At 40.0% G+C, this 20950-nt stretch overlaps 1 protein-coding gene across 1 annotated transcript; it reads left to right on the plus strand.

Annotated features, from left to right (window-relative positions):
* On the plus strand, window positions 1-20686 carry si:ch211-137a8.2 (uncharacterized protein LOC777613 homolog). Its single transcript, XM_057350295.1, has 13 exons — window positions 1-212; window positions 10993-11282; window positions 11369-11519; window positions 12409-12591; window positions 13489-13626; window positions 14053-14247; window positions 15253-15472; window positions 15684-15790; window positions 16668-16719; window positions 17127-17290; window positions 19242-19418; window positions 19708-19772; window positions 19997-20686. The coding sequence occupies exons 2-13, from the start codon at window positions 11014-11016 to the stop codon at window positions 20241-20243; spliced, it is 1968 nt and encodes a 655-aa protein (XP_057206278.1). The 5' UTR covers window positions 1-212; window positions 10993-11013; the 3' UTR covers window positions 20244-20686.
* The last annotated feature ends 264 nt before the right edge of the window (window positions 20687-20950 follow it).

The raw sequence follows: 20950 nt of genomic DNA on the forward strand, positions 1-20950 counted from the left end.
CAACTCTAAAAGAGTGCACTTTTTAAGTGAACCGGAGCAGACTTGGTTCTTAGCACAGTATCAGTTTTCCCCAAAAGTTCCATTATATTGTTCAGAAATGTAAATGAATATATTTGAGGATGACGTTTGCGCACCTGTAGCCTATGACTGACTCCCGGGGAGATCCTTGGAGGAGAAGGAAGCCGCTGGAGTGAAGTTAAACAAAGTTGCACGTAAGTGTTTCGCTGGAATAAACTTCTTTTTGAAATGTTTAGCGTTTTTAAACAACATCCATATCAAACCTAGTCAGCAAGCTTTTTACGTACGCGATTCAATCACTTGCATTGCATATGTTTGCATACAAACGTGCGTGTGCGAGCAAAATCATTTTTTGTATTAACCCTTAAAAACGTTTAATTGTTTTAACAAAGTAACTAGATTAAACATGACATTATCACTGATATATGGTGATACAGATGATAATCAATCCGATGGTTACTAAGCTTTTACGATAATGAAACCATGGTTAATTTTCATAATGGAAAAACACGTTCGTGGACGCGTACCAGATGGTAAAAGTAACACGTGATGGCGTGCAAGGGGTGTGTTTGTTTTGTTTCTATACCATTATTGTTTTCGAAGACTTTAAATATGTTGTTGTCTGAGGTAAAAGGTATGCATGAATCACCGGTTGGGTGACAACACGAGGTTATTGGGTTACTGTTGCTGAATGTGATACTCAATGCCCATTGATTACTCCCGAAATGACATTCAATGCTCTCGCCTGCAAAGTGTTCTGGGTTATGAGTATTTACTGTTTTTATCTACATTAAACGTCATGTGGTGTTTTTCAACTTTTCCTGTTAATCATACTTAACATTCATTTAAGTCACCTGCTAAAACGGCAATGTTCCAGTGGTTTAACCAACACTGTTAGCCAATATTAATTATATATATTAATAATATTATTATATCTGACACCAGAATATTTAAGTTGTCTTTATTTTCTTTTTCTCTGATGTATTTTTTCAGAAGTCATCTAATTTACATGATGCTTCTGCAGTTCTCTCCATCACATTCGATCTCCCACCCTGCATTAGCATAAGAATGCTGTTTACAGGGTGCTCATCTTTGAACTCTGTTTGTGGTTGGTTATTTAAATACTTCACGCTGTTTATGACATCATTGTGTTGACATGAGAAATGCAGTGTGATTGATATCCAGAAAGTTGATTTGTGAAACTGACAATGGTAGACTAGAGTTTGAGCAAATGCTTTTTCATCATGAATGAATCTAGGTGGCCTTTGAGCCTGCATGTCTTTCACAAGAACTGAATTTGTCTTCTTTTTGGCCTAGACATTGTTTTCTTATCTCAATCTGCCAGGGGCCTTCCAATAAAGCCTGTTAAGAAGTATTAGCTGGTTTTCAGTCAATATAGTCTGTCTCTGTTTAGATGTTTACGATTGCTTTAATTCAAAACTTCTTTTGCTAAAAATTTAATTATTAAGGCTGAAAGAACTAGCAGTGAGGCAATGCAAGGTCAAAGATGCTTTTTTTAGCACAGCAAACAAATTATATTTCCTGTTTTGTGGTCAATGTAGACATATTCACTTCCTACTTTCGACAGTCCCCAGAGGTGATTTTATTTGAAGGGCATCGGTTGAAATACACGAGTATTGGTTTTAATGACGAGAGGGCTTTCTAATTTTTTGTAATATCCCCTCCTTGGTCCATTATGTTTGAAGGCAGGGTATAAATATACTCAACAAAACACACTTCTTTGCCAGAATGACACCATGCTGAGTTTAATGATGAATGGCGTCATGCATCGGTAGTAATTGGCCATTCAGTCTAATGCTGCTCCTGGCTTTCATTGTTATGCTCTCTCCTCTGTCGTAGTTTCAATGGAGAAACTGCAGATCTCCCCCTGGGCTGAGCTTTGTTTGAAAACCAGGACTCAGATTTCAATAGCACTTGTAAAGACTGAATGAGTTTTGTATTTCTGCATACACGGGTGTCGGGAGCAGTGTGGGACCAACTTGAATTGCCTTTGGCAGGAAGTGTTATCCGATTTAGTTATAGCTTGGTGTTTTGCTGAGTTTGTGAAAATGCATTTTTTTCACATTTTAATAGCTTTGTTTTTATTTTACAAATTATGTTAATTTGAGTGCATTTGCTATGTCCCGCATTACAATGATAGCAAGACCTTTCTATCCATCCTACGCTTTAGTAGCTTTGGTAACAAGGAAATTGTAGCTTTCGTACAAAGTAAACATGATCATTGTTACAAATTAATTTACATGATTATAAATAAAATGACTTAGAAATAATATGGAATGTTAATAGGGCTGTCAAACGATTATTCGTGATTAATTGCATCCATATTGAGAGTTTGTGTTTACATAATATATGTCTGTGTACTGTACTTATAAACACGCACACATACATGCATATATTTAAGAAAAATATAAAAATTAATAAAACATAAACTTTTTTAACTTATTGGTAAATATAAATCAATACATGCAAATATTTCCTAAATATGCGTATGTTTATAAATACAAAATTAATATGCACAGTAAACATACATACATTATGTAAACACAAACTTTTATTCTGGATGCGATTAATCGTTTGACAGCCCTAAATCTTGCAACCTTGTTACAACCTTTCTTCAGTCACTTTAAAGGGGTCATATGGTGCGAATACGTGTTTTTCTGTGTCTTTGGTGTGTTATAAGTTGCCCATGCATGTATTAGACGTAAAATTGCAAAAATGAAAGTGTCGGAACAAAAGATGCATTCTATCTAAAAGCGAATGCTCACCCAGACCTGTCTGAAACGCCTCGTGTAACCACACCCCCACAAATCTATGTCAGTTCGGGGTGTGATTTGACTAAGACCGCCCAAATGTAAACGCAAGTAAGGTGGGCATACCTGTCAGTGCAATTGCGTTGGAACCTGATGTTTCAAATATGGTAAGAGGTGTTACATTTCCGGCACACGCTTGCATTATTCGACTAATCACTACGCACTGGTTAACTGGCCAATCATAGCACACCTCGCTTTTCGGAGCGATGAGCTTTGTTAAAAATCTGCACGTTTCAGAGAGGCGGGGAAAAGAGGAGATACAAACATGCATGGTATGTGGAAATACAGCGTTTTTGAACCTTAAATCGTGTATACACGCATTGCATTACATCTAAAAAAAACGATAATATTCGTTTCAGCCGTGTCATATACATATATTCATTTACTCATCCTCATGTCATTACAAACCTGTATGACTTTATTTCTTCTACAGAACACAAAATACATTTTGGGGAATGCTGGACAACAACATTGGACCCTATTTACTACCATTGTATAGACCAGAACCACTGAGACATTTCTCAAAATATCTTTTTTTGTGTTCCACTTGTCATATACAGATTTCAAACCGCATGAGGGTGAATAAATGACGGAATGTTTATCTTTGGGTGTTGGACTAACCTTTTGATTTCCAGATTAAAGTTATTGAGATTTACAATGTCGAGCAAACTATCAGAACTCACTGTGTTTGCATATTTTGTTAAATTAATATTGAAAAGCATGAAACATTATTTTCATCCTTTCTTCCAAAATAATGACCTTGCTTCAGGCCAAAACAGTGATGTGTCAGACAGACGTTGTAGTGTGTAAAACGTGCTTGTCTGTCCTTGAATGAATCCTCAGCCATCAGATGGATGTTATTTTCCCTGAGCACAACACCTGTCAGGCGTCTGCTAGCTGGGGAGTCATAGCTGAGAGAACAATCATTTCCATCTCCAGCTATGATGTGTTCATGTGGTGTAGCAGAATTCATCTTCTTAACAAGAGTGCTTGTTGGAGTCGCTTGCCTGTGGCTGTATGCTGCAATGAATGGGCAGCAACCTAGTTATACCTTTGATACGATCGCAAAGCAGCACCTTCTCTGGGATCTCTTGTTTTCTGAATTTTGTCTAAAGCTTGGGAAATGAAGGCAATTCCAATAGGATGCTGTTTAGAACATCTCACCAGCTTGCGAGTGCTGTAAATGGGATTAGAAGAAGCCTGAATTGGATTTGAAGGCTGATCTAGATACCATAAGGACCTTGCTGACAAATTCTAGTAGAGCGTTGGGCTTTTATTAGCAGTGTTTTTGGTTTAACAATGGTGGTTTTACTGGATATTATGTAACTCCCAGAGGATTGAGGGTTAGTTTGCTGCACTGCTCGGATGCTCCTCTTCCCTCCACAGAACTCATAAGGCCTGAGGCAAAAAGGGGGACCAGTTTATCCTTCACTTTGTGTGTGGTGGATCAGATCAGGTGTCCTGGCACCAGCGTCTTCTATCCGGGTGCTAAGAAAGAGCTGTTTGTTTGAGGTTTTGGGCCTGTGGCACCAAAGAGACAATAAGTGCAGTCTCTGTGAGGATGGGGCGGGAGATGGGTTTTGGGCTCAGGGAGAGCTTATCGCCGATGAGAGAAACAGACTTCGTGAGCACCCATCACCGGAAACACAGATGTCCCCCAGAATGCCTCCATTGGATGGCACAGACGGGAGTGGGCGGAACTCAGTCACCTCACCACAGAGCTATTTTAGTCTGCGTAGTTTGGGTACTCCCACTGAGCAAATGATGTTAAATTGTACAGGTTTCTTTTAGCTTTCCCGAAAAAAGATGCTAAACGCATGTAGTCTATAGCCTATAGTCTATATATTTCCAAACAAGATTACATGTACCTCAGACAGTACATGGGTGGGTTCAATTGAGTTATTCTAGATAATATTAAAGGTCCAGTGAATGAAATTTAGCGGCATCTAGCGCTGAGGTTGTATATTGCAAACAACAGCTCACTCCACCGCTCACCCCTCCCTTTCGAAGCACTACGGAGGCTGACACAGAACTAAGATGTTGTCACGTTTTTGCTTCTTTGCCGAAGGAGATAATGTATTTAAGAAATACGTTCTGTAGTGCAGTTTGTCCGTTTAGGGCTACTGTAGAAACAACATGGCGAATTCCATGTAAGGGGACCTGCGGTGTATATAGATAGAAATAGCTCATTCTAAGGTAATAAAAACAACGCTACATTATGTAAGGTCTTTATATGACATAGTTATGTATACTATTGCATTTCTGTGAATAGATCCTCCAAAAAATTACACATTGGACATTTAAGTCACAGAGAGAATATTAGCTATAAAAAATTATAATAATATTTTTTGTGTGTACGTACATTTTATTAATATTGATAATTCCAAATGATATGAATTCATAATGAATTAAACTCATTTCTGATTTGTGGTTGATCAAAGTTACTTGGACCTTTCTAATGGAGCTTTGCATTAACCAGAAAAGGTTTGGATTAGGTCTCATTTCGCAGTTTTTGTGTCAGACTTTACTTTTGGAATGTTGGTCCATGAATCTAATTGGTAGCGTTTCAGTGACTGTTTCACCGGCGTGATTGATTGGAATCATTAGACACGCTATTAAACTCATTTTTGTCCTCCACCTCAAATTAATCAATAGAATGTGGGCAGCAATTGTAGATTAGACTTTTTTTCTGGCTTGGCAGTGTGTGGGATGATATGCAGTATATGCCCCGAGTTTGACAAGAGATCCCCAGACCCAATCGTGGTCTCTGTTTACAGCTTTTGATGAAAACAGCAACCGTCTGAGCTTTTAAAGTGTTATAACCTTTTCTTGGCTTATAATCAAGTGTGCAAAGCAATTGTCATGGGCGCCAAAACGGGTAACGCTACCTTCATTGGCCGCGAGGTTTATTCAATGCCAGAGAAGAGTTCGCGTTAAGAAAGAAGAATGATTCTCTCTCCAGAGAAACACTTGTTTTCCGGAAGGGTGTTTTGTGCGTGAATCAAGGTGTCATATGATCTAGAAAGATCACTCGTGCAGGCTAATAAAATCCGAATGAGAAGCAGAGAGTGATTTGAGCTTCATTGATATAGTGAATGCATCATTACGTTTCATTTCGCTTTCTCATCTCGGCATCACCTTGTGCTTAAATGGAAGCTTTTTATTTCCTGTCGCAGGTGGGTAGTTTGCATGTTTATTCAGCTCTGGCTCATTAAAATGCGGACTGTGTTGTGGAAAGGTCCCCAGATGCACCTGCCTCGTCTGTTTTTGGCCAAACCACTGACACTGAATGGGATGACTAAGCATAAGACATCTGTAATCCGGTCTGTCGTTTACATCCTTGAATGTCTCTCATCCTGGTATCTGTGTTAATTTGCTGTGATCTTTGGCCATGACTGGACTGCAGAAGGTGAAGAACAGCTGACAAGATTGTGTGTAATTCGTTGTAATTCCCATTTTTCTAAGTTGCTTTGGATATTATCGTTAAATACCCATGTGGTCTATGAAGAGCCATCCCTTCACCATTTGTTGGATATTATTGCTGTTGATCACAAAAAGACAATTTGAAGAATGTAGATAAGCAAACAGTTTTGGGGCATTTTGACTACCGTTGTAATTTTTCCTACTGTGGTAGTCAATGGTGGCCAAAAACTGCATGGTTACAAGCATTCTTCCAAATATCTTTCTCTGTGTTCATCAGAACAAATAAATGTATGCAGATTTGTGCCTTTAAGATCCGTGTCCTCTAACTGCTGCCTTCTGCTGTTACATCAAGAGTATTCACAAACATATGATGTAATGTCAATGTCTTATTTGATCTAATTTACAGTAGGATTACAAAACACCTCTGTTATGGAACCATCTCCATGGATGAGAACTCTTGGTTTTGTAACTTTAGCTGTGCTTTTGTCAGGGCTAAGATGCCTGCCCACCGGGCACAAACTATGAGAAGGTGAAATGAAATCAGATCTGTAATGTCCCACTTGCATTCATTGTGTGGCCACACCTGTTGACATTGAGAGGATGTAAACTAGGGGTGTAACGATACCATCCGCTCACGATTCGGTACATATCTCAATGCTGGGTTCACGATACGATACATATCTCAATATTTTGAACAAAATTCAAATAACATTTATTTTCAAAATATTAACAATTTCAGTAACTTATTTTGTTACACATACAACTTAATAAAGAATTTTAACATTTTAAGGCTTAACTGAAATTAGAATTAAGATCAGTGTCAATTTTGACAGCAAATTTTGATTTAGTTTTAGTCGTAGTCTTTTGACTAAAATGCAATTTAGTTTTAGTCATCCCAATTTATGATAGTTTTAGTCTATTTTTAGTCGACGAAATCTACATTATATTAGTCTACTAAAATCTATCTGGATTAACTCATTTAATTGATGTAATTAAATGTTCCGTACAAAGATTTAACTGTTTCGACATAATTTACTTTACTTTGGAATTAAATTAAATCAGGTCATTACCTTTATTTTTCAGAAAAGTTGAGTAACTACTGGATATGCATTGTTGTAACACAGAGAATATTAGACCATGAACGACATGTACCAGTTCATTCAGTCTCATTTTGACTCAATTGACTCGTTCGTTCAGCGAAGGGCGTGTTCATTCAGTTCATTCAACCAATGAAACGCTCTGACAGAGCTCACACTCAAGCGCTATTGGCTCGTATCTCTTTGAAGCTGCGCTGTCTTTGCTTGAGACAGTAATGAATGAGAAAAATCTTTCAAAAAGACATATTACATAAACAGCATTACATTTCTTCAATCATGCAGATCACATACTTGTTTTTTAGCATGTTATTCGATCATTTTTTTAATATACAGTACGACTCGCTTCTCTGATCGGAACAGCGCTGTTTTTGTTTTTTTGGCTTACTTTGTTGCATATCACGTTATGCAGCAGCTCACATTAGCGGATAAATTACAAAGGCAGCACAAACGTTTTTAAATGCCAATGTTAATGAGTTTCGAGGTGACTCGACTGCAGTCACGCTTCAAGTTTGCTGTGTTTTAATGGCGATTGTGAAGCAAAATATGACGCTTTGTAAACCCTTGGAGACACAGGTTGTGTCTTGTGCTTCCCCTTCTCACAGAGACTTCTCTCTCTACCGCATATGTGAGAAGCACACGTGACGCGCTGGCGCAGAGTAGGTAGCGTCTTGACCGCTGAACGAATAGAATTAAACGTATCGTAAAATATCCCCATCTCTCTACTATGCGCATCGTAACATTTTTGCATCGCGAAATATCGTAATACGAAGTATCGTAACACCCCTGTAAACCCTACGCTCCCTTAACCTCCTTTTGGTTTGGCTTGCATTTTAGATTTCTTCTAGCTATTTGGGGTTAGGAGGAACCAATAAATATAATAACCAAATATTATATTTGAACATGAAGCACTTTTTGAAAAAAACGATGTCCACACATGTGGGTACGCTGTGGGTACGCTGTGGGAATGCTGTGGGTACACTGGGGGAAGTGTGGGAATGCTATGGGTACACTAGGGGAAATGTGGGCATGCTGTAGGTACACTGGGGGAAGTGTAGGCTGTGTGTGGGCATGCTGGGTACACTGGGGTAAGTGTGGGCACACTGGGGGAAGTATGGGTACACTGGGGGAAGTGTGGGCACACTGGGGGACGTATGGGTACACTGGGGGAAGTGTGGGCATGCTGTGGGTACGCTGGGGTAAGTGTGGGTACACTGGGGGAAGTGTGGGCTGTGTGGGCATGCTGTGGGTACACTGGGGTAAGTGTGGGTACACTGGGGGAAGTTTGGGCTGTGTATGGGCATGCTGTGGGTACACAGGGGGAAGTGTGGGCATGATGTGGGTACACTGGGGGAAGTTTGGGCTGGGTGTGGGTACACTGGGGGCGGGTACACTGGGGGCAGTGTGGGCTGTGTGTGCGCGTGCTGTGGGTACACTGGGGGAAGTATGGGCTGTGTGTGCGCATGCTGTGGGTACACTTGGGTAAGTGTGGGAATGCTGTGGGCACCCCGGGGGAAGTGTGCGCTGGGTGTGGGTACACTTGGTAAAGTGTGGGCAAAGTGTGGGCTTGGCCCCATGGTACTGCTTGCAGTCGTTGTGTAAATTGATGTTTTCAAACAAATTCTTCCCAAACTACGTTTTCACAGTTATTTAAAAACAATTATTTTTTAATACATTTTTACATTTTCAACTAAGCAAAGTCCCATTGTCCACATGTGTGGACATCAAGTTTAGAGGCATAGTACATCTTTACTGTTGCAAAAATGTGTCAAATTTGCATGTCGTATTAATCATACAACACTACTATGCATAACGTAACAAGAAGCAACAATGACATTTTATTATATTTTTTACTTTTTGGACGTTTTGGCCTGCCATAGCTGCCTTTATTTTTCAGATGTGTTCGCCGCCATCTTGACATTTTTATGTAAAGTGTTTTTCTCTTCTGACACCACCAGATGGCAGTGTAAAGGTCCATGCTTGTGAATAACAGGTTCCAGTTACACAGAATTAAGTATTATCCTGCACACAACCAAAAATGTGATGTCCACTCATGTGGACGCCAGGTCATAAGAGGTTAAGACATGCCACAGTGTCAGGAGTGAGATGGGAAATGGCCTGCAGCCTGCTGTAACTTGCTCCACTTCTGAAAAGGTTAGGAATGGATAGCTACGTGTGTACGCATTGCTCCCCAAGCATGAGCGGCATCTCTGCAGGTTAAGAAAAGCAATAACGCTGCCTTCGATTTTCAACCTGACTGCCTTAAGACTCAGTCCAGTGGCTTAATGCCCTCCGCTGGGGCAAACTCGCAGCAGACCCTGAGAAATGGCCATCATTTCAGCAGAGCCTGAAGCCTATGTGTACCTGTGGTGGAAGCAGTTTAGGTAGACGGCAAGGTTGCGAGTAAATTATGCTCGTCTAACTTTGAGTTATAAGACGGCTGGGTTAAATGACCGAAAGGGCCATTCTCAAGCGATCGTGCAAGGCAGGCCCATTCATAAATGTGGATCTTGTTCGCTCTGTTATTTCAGACTGAGACGGGTGACGGGGAGCTCTTAAGCCTCTCTCAACATTAAAATACATTTCTTTTGTCAGAAGGTCAAAAGTGAGGTTAACGCGAGTGAGCATCAGTCTTGATTGACAGCAGCCGTGGCCTGGCATAGCTGACCTTGCTCTGCCAGGCGAATTATGCAGGTACTAGAGTGAGGAAAATCTATTTGGCTTTTTTCTCTGCCAGGGCTGGGGTGGCAGCCTCGTAATTCCTTTGGGTAACGGGCATAAAACTGATTTATGGTTTTTAATGGCTGAAGTTCTACCCCAGAGCGCAGGAGCCTTTTCTCAATGTCTGAGATGTCTGAAATTTGGAATCACTTTGTCATGCCAGGAAACTTAATGCTTTTCTAACCAGATACTGCAGCAATGGGCTTCTTTCCACTGTGAATTGATCTTCTTTGGAGTATTTGAAGGAAAACTGGATGACTTTAAACCTACCAGGATATTAGCTTACGTTACTGCAGTGGTTAATTCAGTAACGCATGGTTAATGCAGTGAGCTACCTTTTTACAACCTGTGACTAGGCAAAAGCCTGAAATACTTTTTTAGTGTGTATGCTATTTAGTTAGCACAATATAACCTATATGCTAACTTTTAAAGGTACAGTATATGACATTTAGCGGCATCTAGCGGTGAGGTTGCGAATTGCAACCACCGGCTCACTCCACCGTTTTTTTTCGAAGCACTATGGTGGCTGACCCAGAACTAAGATGTCGTCACGTTTTCACTTCTTTGCTGAAGGAGATAATGTATGTACAAAACACGCTCTGTAGAGCAGTTAGAAATGGCTACAAAAATAGCTAATTTTAAGGTAATAAAAACATAACACTTCATTTTGTAATGTCTTTATACACCTCTGAAGACACAGTTATGTGTATTAAATTGCATTTTTGCCAATAGATCCTCCTTAATAGCACACATTGCTTTTTTCACACAGTATTTTTACAACGCGAGTTATAAGAAAAAGTTAACAATCACCCTTTCTCCTTTCTAGAAAATGCAGTTTTTAGTTTTGACTACATGCACCATGTTTAAGCTCAATGAAGGAGTGTCCCTTGTGTTCTTGTAAACAGGTCACACTTGGTGATGCCAGGATGTTGGAGGCGACGTCACTCAAAGCGTGTCACCATGGAAACACCAGAGTTGGTCCCCGAGGAAGTGATGAAGATGAGGAAGAGAGACAATCATGTGTCATTGACATGAACTCCCAAACCCGTGTTGGTCTGCACCTGCAGTCTTCAGAGTCCTGCTTCCCAGAGAGAAACTCCCAAGTACATGATGATTTGAAGGATGTCTCTAACGATTGGTCGTCCATTGGAGACTTAAGCCAAGATGTTTCATTCTCCCATGACGGTTGTTCTCAGTAAGGCCTCCATGTACTGTATATCCCTGTTTATGTTACTGATATGTTCACATCATCTTACCTTTGTGTTTCTCATTGGCCGTCAGGTTGGAGAGGAGGTGGATGCTATGGTATGATTTCATGAAAGAACATTCCTGCTTGGATGACTGGCTTCGAGCAGCTGAGAAAATAGCAGTGTCTCCTAACTCCAGTCATGTGCTGTATGTTGCTGCAAAAGAGGAGTTACAGAAGTATGAGGTAATGAATCAGTGGCTCATTTGCATAGATTAAAAGGGATAGTTCATCCAAAAATGAAAATTCTTTCATTTACTTACCCTCATGTCATTTCAAACTTGTGTGACTAACTTTCTTTCAGCAGAACACAAAAGAAGATATTTTGAAGAATGTTGGTAATCAAACAACATTGTCTCTCATTGACTTTCATTGTATGCACACAAAAGTAGATATTTTGAAAAAGTGGTATTGTGTTCCAGAAGGAGTCATATACAGAATTTTAATGACATGGGAGTGAATAAATGATGACTGAATTTTAATTTTTGGGTGAACTATCCCAAATATACACGGTTAAATGAAAAGGGCATGACCTTATTGCTTCCATAAAACACCCGTTTCACCTTTTGTTAGTTTTCGAACTACATGTGAGTAAACATGACAGAATTTTAGTTGAACAGTTTCTATACGGTATATCTGTTGCTCTATTGCATAAGATATGCCAGTCGATGGCCAGTTAGTCATTATCCAGGTGTCTGTTATTAAGTGGATAGTGGCCAACGTTTTGACACCGCCGACAATGAAAGTGTAATCAACGACACATAGACACACTTACACGAGCGCAGACATCACATTTACTCACACTGTCTGAAAGCCTGGGACCTGTGCCAGTCAAGATAAATGACACCAAATGGACGTCCAACTCCTTGGCTCTCCTCCTAGGCACTATCCCACTCAGTTGACTGCAGGGGCTCATTTGCGCCTCCTCCTGTCTCAAACCTATCACACAGATTTCTTAAAATAACCCCCTTTTGCTGATCAGAGATGAGTGGGATGTTTTTTTTGTCTTGCTAGTTAAATGCACGATGTTAGCTGTTAAATAAAGAACATGTGTCTGTTTTATACTTCATAACAGAGTCTTCGTGCAGAAGCCAGAATCCGTTTGACACAACTGGACAGCCTGAGCCAGAAGAGCCGAACTTTGGTTGGTCTGTTTAGAGGTGCTATGTGTACACGATTGGTGGAAATGACCAAAGACTGCAGCCAGCGATGGGACCAGCTCAGCTATACAGTGGACACTGTTTGTCGGAGGTTAAAGGTATAGGAATCTTTTTTTGGATAGCCTTAAAACTAATCAAACTGGATCTTTTAAATGATTTGATTTCTGTGCATAACCAAACGGTGTTAAAAAAAACTCTTAAAGGGGGAGTTCACCCAAAAATTAAAATTCTATCATCATTTACTCACCATCATGTCACTTCAAACCTGTGTGACTTACTTTTCTTCAGCAGATCACTAAAGAAGATATTTTGAAGATATTTACCCATTCACTTCAGTTGTATTGACACAAAACCAATGCAAGTCATGGGCACTGCGTTGTTTGGTTATCAACATTCTTCAAAATGTCTTCAAAAGGATGAGTAAAGAATGGCAGAATTTCTCCATCACATCATTGGTTGTGATTGTATAACTGTGTCAAACCAAAGTGTTCATTGTTTATTTGTTGGGAAAACCAAATTATAAATGAGTATGTTAAAGGGATAGTTCACCCGAAACTGAAAATGTAATTAAAAAAATATTGTAACAATTATGAAAACTTCCTCCAAACGTAATTCCAAAGGCCTTAAAACAGTACAAAATGCACACTTGAAAGATTTTACTCACTACCACAGTGCCCGTAAGTCTTTCCTCTCCATTTTAATCCCATTAACTCTTTATCCATATGGCCTTCTGCTCTCCCTGCGTCCGGCTTACATAATTCTGCGCCGTCAGCCGCAGTTGACCCCCGCACACCATTTGGCTATGCTCGACTGCACTACATATGCCCCTCACTGAGGCGTTCTTTGTTTTGTTTATGCCACTTGCAGTCCTGCACGTTGATGTCCTTCTTGTAATTTTGATGTGGCTCCCTGTCACTCTCTGTCTGTGCTAAAAACAGCATCAGGTTGTAGACGGTCAGGCAGAATCATATACTGTGTCTGTGTGTGTGTCGCAGCACTTTGTGTGCCAGCGGGAGGATTTCGAGAGGCAGAGGGAAGAGATGGCTGTGTGGCTGACTGACATGGACCTCCGGTTGACTGAAGTGGAGCACTTCTCAGGCAAAGATACCTGCTCGAAGATGCACCAGCTTCAGGTATTCCTGCTTGCATGGAAACGTGGATCTATAAGGAATATTAGTGCATTTTATGTATACAATGTAAAAAAATCAGGCCCTGAATTTCTAGTGACTGGTTGACACAATTGCAAATTATCACTTGTGGTTAGGGCCTGATTTTTGAGTGTAGAATGTGCCATATGGAGGGTGTAGCATAGTGGATTCTGCAGTTCCAAAAGTGCTATTGCCATTGTCCTTGTCATGACTGTTTTGTAAGTCAAAATAATAAAAATGTACACACAAGAAACAAACACATAACTCTTGGAATTCTTATTAATTTAGCTTTAATACTATATAAATCTCACAAACAAGTGCGAGGAATTTTTTGCATTTGGTTATATGCACGCACACACATCCATAATGTGTGCGCTATGTGTTGTGTGCATGTCTATATCAATCCTTCAGGGATTCCAGGAGGCAGTTGCGGAGAGTGCAGGCCGACTGAACGATTTGCTCCAGCATGGGGAAGAGCTGATCCAACGAAGTGAGCCAGCGGATGCCCAGGCCATCGAGAACCAGCTGCAGGAACTTCTGCTCCACTGTACTCGAGTGTTTCAGGGCCTGGGCCGGCTGCACACACGTCTGCTGAGCATGAGACTGGTACATGTGCACATGCATAGCTGAGATTTATAAAGTTCATGGCAGGTGTAAAGAATAATGAATAATGGTCAATCAATTGGATTGCTGATTGTCCTTCTGTAGTGTCTATAATATAATCTGTTATCACACAACATGTGCACAATTGATGAAACGCATTAAGACCCCCATTCCAAAATCCCTTAATAGCCTAATATTTTTAACTCGACAAATTTTGTGGCACCTCAAGTTCACATTCGCGAACCGGGGCCGGCGCATTTTTCAGGAAATAATTATCCCAAGGGAAAGCTAGTCAAGCATCTGACTTTATATGTTCTGGCAGAAAAGTCACGAAAACACCCCCTGAATAGCCTGAATTGTTGTCTTGTAGCCAAGCAGCCACTGTACAATACGTGTACTGTCCATTTGAACAAGTCCCTTGTGTTGGTCTTTGTGTCTTCGGGTGCAATGTAAAGACATGCTGGATCTGTAGCGTGCTTATGTTCAGTATGCAGTTGTCAGATTTAGGATGCTTATGGAGTCCCACACCAGATATATCATAATGAATTGCCATTGCGTGGGTTTTCTGAGCTATGGAAAACACGCAATGTCTATAATGTGTATGCGCTTCATCCTGCAGTATGTCATTGGAGAACCTTTTAAAATCTGTTTACACAATGATCCCAAAATGTGGATCTAGAGACATGAGAAATAATTCTAGCCAGTTTATTTCTTTCTAAAAGTGTATATATATGTTTTTTGTTATATTATTATAAGTTTTGTTATAATATTATAAAAGTTATCACCGGTGTAGTGCTTTTACTTAATTTCTTTTCATTCTCACCAATAGTGCATTCATAGATCTGTATATTATTTTAAAACCTAACAAACTTACAAACAAACAGATACCTTAAGGCCAAGTGTGTATTTCTTTTTTTACATGGTAGTAGTTTCTACAACTTATTCACACTGTTTAAAGAAATCAAACCCTTGAACTGAAATGAAACTTTGTTTCACGTATGACTGCAGGTTTTTGAGGAAGACTGGGCCCTGTGCGCTCCTGACTCCGGCTGTCCCTCTGAAAGTATGCTGGAGGATGAGTGTTTTGCTGATCGCTCTGTGGCATCTCAGTCTCAGGCCGGCCTTCCTTATTCCAGCCAAGATCACTTGGTTCTGGAGTGGGATCCTTCGGTGGACATTGGTGGTTCTCATGACGACACCGACTCCTCCTCTTTCAGTGCAGCTGCAGGTGGGGATCTCAGTGCCAGGTGTAAAGTAATCAAGTTTTGATCCATTATCTGCAGCCTCAAATGAGAACTATTGCATGGTTAAATGCATTTCCTAGCCATTTGATGTCATTCACAATATATTTCCTTTGTGCTTTAAAGAACGTATACACTAGAAATGTATACACGGGGAGTGTTCTGTTTGTCAAGTAGAGTTTCCTTTTATCCTCGCAGGTGTATCTTGCATAGATGAAGCAGCCAGATATCCCCTGAGGAGGAGAATCTACATGACACCTGTGGACTCGCAACCAGACAACAGTCCTGTTAGAGTAAAGCATGCAGTGAGTTCATCTGACAGCTTCCATAGAAACCTTATGTACATTGGTGACCTTGAAGCCAACGACAGTTTCAGTGTATTTGGTAGTTTGAATGCAATGGATTTCCATACATTTTCCATCTGACAAAATGCAAAGGAGGTGCTCTCATGCCTGGGTTTACAATGAGCTCTTTGTGTGCATGGATATGCCTGCACATGTTGTTAGGTTTTTAAATTTGTTGGTTGGTCTTGGTCGTCTTGTTTTTGACTATCCAAAGCATTTGTATTTTACTGAGGGGGAATGGGCAGGAGGGGTATCAAAGGATTAGTAGTGAAAGTTTTTACATTTTCTACATTTTTTTTAAATGACCATTGCAAAATTTAAGCGAACAATTTCATTTAAAAATAAACATGAACAATTTCTTGAAATATATTTAATTTTAAATTAAAGTAAATATTAAAGTAAATATTAATGTAATGTAATGTAAAGTAAAATAATGCAAAGTAAATAAATAAAATAAATAAATAAAACTGTGAAATAAAATAAAACTGTAAAATAAGATCAAATAAAATAAAATGCTAAAGTAAGGTAAAATAAAACTGTAAAATAAAATAAAACGGTAAAATAAAATAAAACGGTAAAATAAAATAAAACGGTAAAATAAAATAAAACTGCAAAATAAATTAAAAAAGTAAAATAAATGTAAAAAGATAAAATAGAATTACATTCAATTAAAATCAAAGTTTCTGTTTTGTTTAAATTTTCTGTTTTGAGTTTTAAATGAATACATATTTTCAGAGTACATTTCAAAGATAAGAGTCCATTGTGTCCAAATTTTATTCTGCAGTGTATAGCAACAAACCTCACGTATAGCTGTAGTAGAGATGTGCTTTTTTTCCAGGGCACGGAGAAGAGCTTCGAGCATGCAGCCCCACCCCAGACCCCAGTGCCAGGTAAAGCCGTGGCTTCTGATTGGTCAGTTTGACTGGTGCCATCCAGTCAAGGCAGTGTCTCTCTCACAGCTTACTCACTCGATAATCATGGAAGGCTGCTCTCAATTTGGCTTGTTTTCTAATATGCCTTAAAAAAAATTGGTGGCTGTTGGGATATTTTTCAAAATCGGGTTCATGATGTACTGTATACAGAATTCACAACATTTAAGTATTCAGCCTGTATGGTAATGTATCACTGTATTGTATAACCATTATATATTTTTTAAATGTTATGTTTGGTGCTTACATCCAGGGATTAGGCATGTTATGGTGATGGCTTTCAAATCCAAAGTCAATTCACAGAGTCTTGTTTATCCAAGGAACTTTACTAAAGTTTGTTTTGCTTGCATTTTTGTTTTGGAAAACAGTCATCAGAGCTTCTAAGCCCCATCATGCCAGCCCATTTAAAACATCCACACCTGAAACTAGGTCTTCTGAGCCAGTGAACTTTGACCCCGAGCGCATCAGTGCCTGGCTGGGCCAGACGCATCAACTTTGTTCTAAAGCTGTTCAGACAGACCATACTCCACAGGTAAACTTTGCTTCTAATGTTATATCTATATTCTTTCCTATGAATAGCAACATAAAGGTCACAGGTAGTGGTCAACCGATATGGGTTTTTTCAATGTGTGATGCAGATTTTAAGAAAGCAATGTGGCTGATGTTAGACCAATGTAATTGCAGTAAATGAGAGACATATATGACCATGTATTGTGCTTGGTTAGCGTAATGTAGCTTGGTATCAAAACTGACCTCCGTGAATAAAATGGTAAACTCTGATATCACATTAATTGTGGACAAGAATATGGCGGACCATAAATAAAAATATAGGAATGCAAACATATTACTATTACTTAAAGGTGCAGTGTATGACATTTTGGTGGTGAGGTTGTGAATTGCAAGCAACGGCTCACTCCACCGCTCCCCCTCCCTTTCGAAGCACTACGGTGGCCGACACAGGACTAAGATGTCGTCACGCTTTCACTTCTTTCCCGAAGGAGATAACATATTTATGAAACACGCTCTGTAGGGCAGTTTGTCCGTTTAGGGCTACTGTAGAAACAACATGGCGAATTCCATGCAAGGAGACCTGCGGTGTATGTAGATAGAAATAGCTCATTCTAAGATAATCAAAACATAACGCTTCATTATGTAAGGTCTTCATACACCTTTGAAGACATAGTTAGGTATATTATATTGCATTTCTGTCAATAGATCCTCCAAAGAATGACACACTGGACCTTTAAAATATCATTTTATATCCACCACACGGTCCGCCGTGGTCCTCCATAAATGGGACACACACAGTACAAACATTTAAGCAGCAGAGCGAGTAATGCTACTCATTAAACACTGTCAGCTGTTAAATGGATCGCTTTGTAGATTGCTTTTGACATCCGTTTGAGGTCAATATTATTGAAATTTTTGATGCAAAGTAGCCGGTGTTTAAATATCAGTGTTACATCTGTGTCACTTAGAGGCTATAAAAACGCCTACAATCCAGATGTTTGAATTACAGCCTAATAAAAAGTCAGCAACGCACTTTGATATGGATTTAGTTGTCTTCACATGATAATTCATATGAAAAATATGACCTAATATGAAATCCATTATATTGTTAATAAATATTGTAAAAACATTTGTCGTTTTACTATAACGCGAGCCTGATAACTTGCTGATTTATTCTGGATTGTATTAAGATTCAGTAGATCTTTTGTCACAAATGCAAAGTGGATGCTCGGGGCAATTGCGCATGGAGAATTTTGGCCAAATCTCATTAAGGCTAGACATTAAGAGTGTAGACGCAGCAGTCTGCGAGCATTATAACAAACTCCACTTTGTTTTGGTCACGTTGCATTGACTCGGAGGGCTTGTTTACTGCCTCGACGTCCTAGTCAACATCATATCTATATATATCGAACTGTGCCATCTTGACTTAAAAAGCTCAGCACTTGCTGTGGAGGCGGGGCTTCGGTTTCTGGAAAAGAGAATCCTCCGTGATGATCCAGAGGCAGATTGCCGAAGCTTTGGAAAAACCTCGATGAGAGAGAGAGACTATTTCAATTTCAAAGAGGCTCTTGTAATTTCTCAGCGCTCAACGGCTAATTGGCAGCTTTACAGGGATGGGAAACGAAGCCGCTGCACTAACAGGCTCTTTAATGCCTGCCGTAATTGTGGACACAAACATAGAGACCCGCGCTGCGAAAGGGCCAACAGCGCCTTTATGTGAAACCCACAATGATGTGATACAAGAAAGGTGGACAGGGCAGTGTGTCCGCTGGTCCCATTAGAGTACCAACAGAAGAGAACAAATGAGACAACCAGAAGGAAAGCATATAAAGATAGGGCCACCTTATTAGTTAATGGAGCCTGTCTGTTTTGATTTACAGTTGTCTTTTATAGCGAATCTATCAGATGCAGCGAGAACTGTGCTGTCCACTTCCGCGAGTCTTTGCAATCAAAAGTGTTTTGCTTCTTTGCAGGAGTGCTCCAGTTTTCCATCTCCGGGAAAAAAGGAGGGAGCCAAGTATCAGGAGAACATGCTCCCCCAGAGGCACCCCCGCCCACTGCAAACCCGGCACACGTGTTCCTGCCCCCGCCCGTCCGCGTCATGTGACATCCAGCATCATTCATACAGACGTCACTCAGAAGACCCACAGGTATATTTTTCACGTGCAGACACGCACACCATTTTTCACAGCGTCGCCTTCATAAGCTTCTACACGGCACACAGTACCACAAAAACTGTTCTGATCACAAGGGGTTTGCGAATCAGCGAATTTGGCTTCTTGCATGATTGTATGATGTACTTTGCACCTCTCAACACACTCCACACCTAATTATGTTTGTAATGTGCTCCAGTGCCAAAGATCTGGTAAACAATAGAGTCCCTGTAGGCTTCTGTTAATCTCCAGCCATTACAGCCATTATCATCTTGTTTCTCACTAGAGGCTGCAGGAGAGACTTTGTTTCTCTGACTCATCGGAGGACAACAGCTGCACAAAGCCGAGTTGGTGAGAAAGTGTTTACTATCCAGACTGGGTTGTGTTTATGGATTAATAGGCTTTTTTAGTTGTAATCTGGTTATTAATTGTATTATTTGGCATGTGTGACATTGCACATTGACCTTGAGGAAATTCTTTTTTTGGGGTGATCTGTAAGTGAAAACAGACAATGTTAGGGTAATTTATCTAAGACGTCATCTATATCGAAAGTTTGACTGTTTCTATGTGTGCAGTGACGCGTGTAGACTGAAGGCCCCTGCTGGCAGATCATGGCATCGTGGCCCCTGGCCGTTGGGGCCCCTGAGGCTTTTTGAAGTGCGGAAGGCCTCGGCATCAATGTTTGTCATCCTGTTTGCCCTCCTGCTTGCTGTGGTGGTCTGGCCCCTCGTTTCACTTAACAACAACCCGTGCCATCGTTCCAATACTCTAACCCGCTCATTTCAACTGGCCCTACATTACAAAGGACCCCCTCCCACCTGATGATGCAAACTGCGGGACTGTAGCCTAACAGCAAAGAGCTTAGAAGAGCCGAGAGAATCCAGTGGGCTTGATTTATCAGGGTTACTATTAAGTATTTCTCACCAGGAGATGGGGTGGGGCAGTGTTGCATAAGGATTACACAAGGGAATTCTTATAGGCCTTATATAGTTGGAACTCATCAGAGGCCACACATTTAAACCCTATGAAGTGCACTTAAGTCTACTCTGGTGATGAAACTTTTCACAATTTCAGAGAGAATAGCAACACATTAAAGACGTATGATGACTGGAGATATCAATGTTTAAAAATGCCTTGTCAAAGATGTTTACTTGAAATTTTTATTGTTTTGTGCATAAATCAGGCTAACTGACGTTTTGAAAATTGTTGAGCTTATTATTTATAGATTTGTTAAAGAAACCAATAAAATAATAATTTAAACCGCAGAGGACTTTTATGCATGAAAATGTGTGTGTGCGTGCAAAATCTTAATTTTTTTCTACTATTGTTCAAATAGGTTAAAAAATGTAATGTAAGAACTACTGTATTGAACAAAAATTATTGTAAGTTTCATACTCAAATCCTGCTATGATTTCATCAGGAACCCCCGCATTGCATGTTGTAACTGGTTTAATAATTGCATCCTGCACTGTAATTTGCAAATGACATCAGTCTAATGAATAAGACACACACAAAAAGCTTTAAAGCAC

Source organism: Triplophysa rosa, linkage group LG14, assembly GCF_024868665.1.
Source record: "Triplophysa rosa linkage group LG14, Trosa_1v2, whole genome shotgun sequence".
NCBI lineage: Eukaryota > Metazoa > Chordata > Actinopteri > Cypriniformes > Nemacheilidae > Triplophysa > Triplophysa rosa.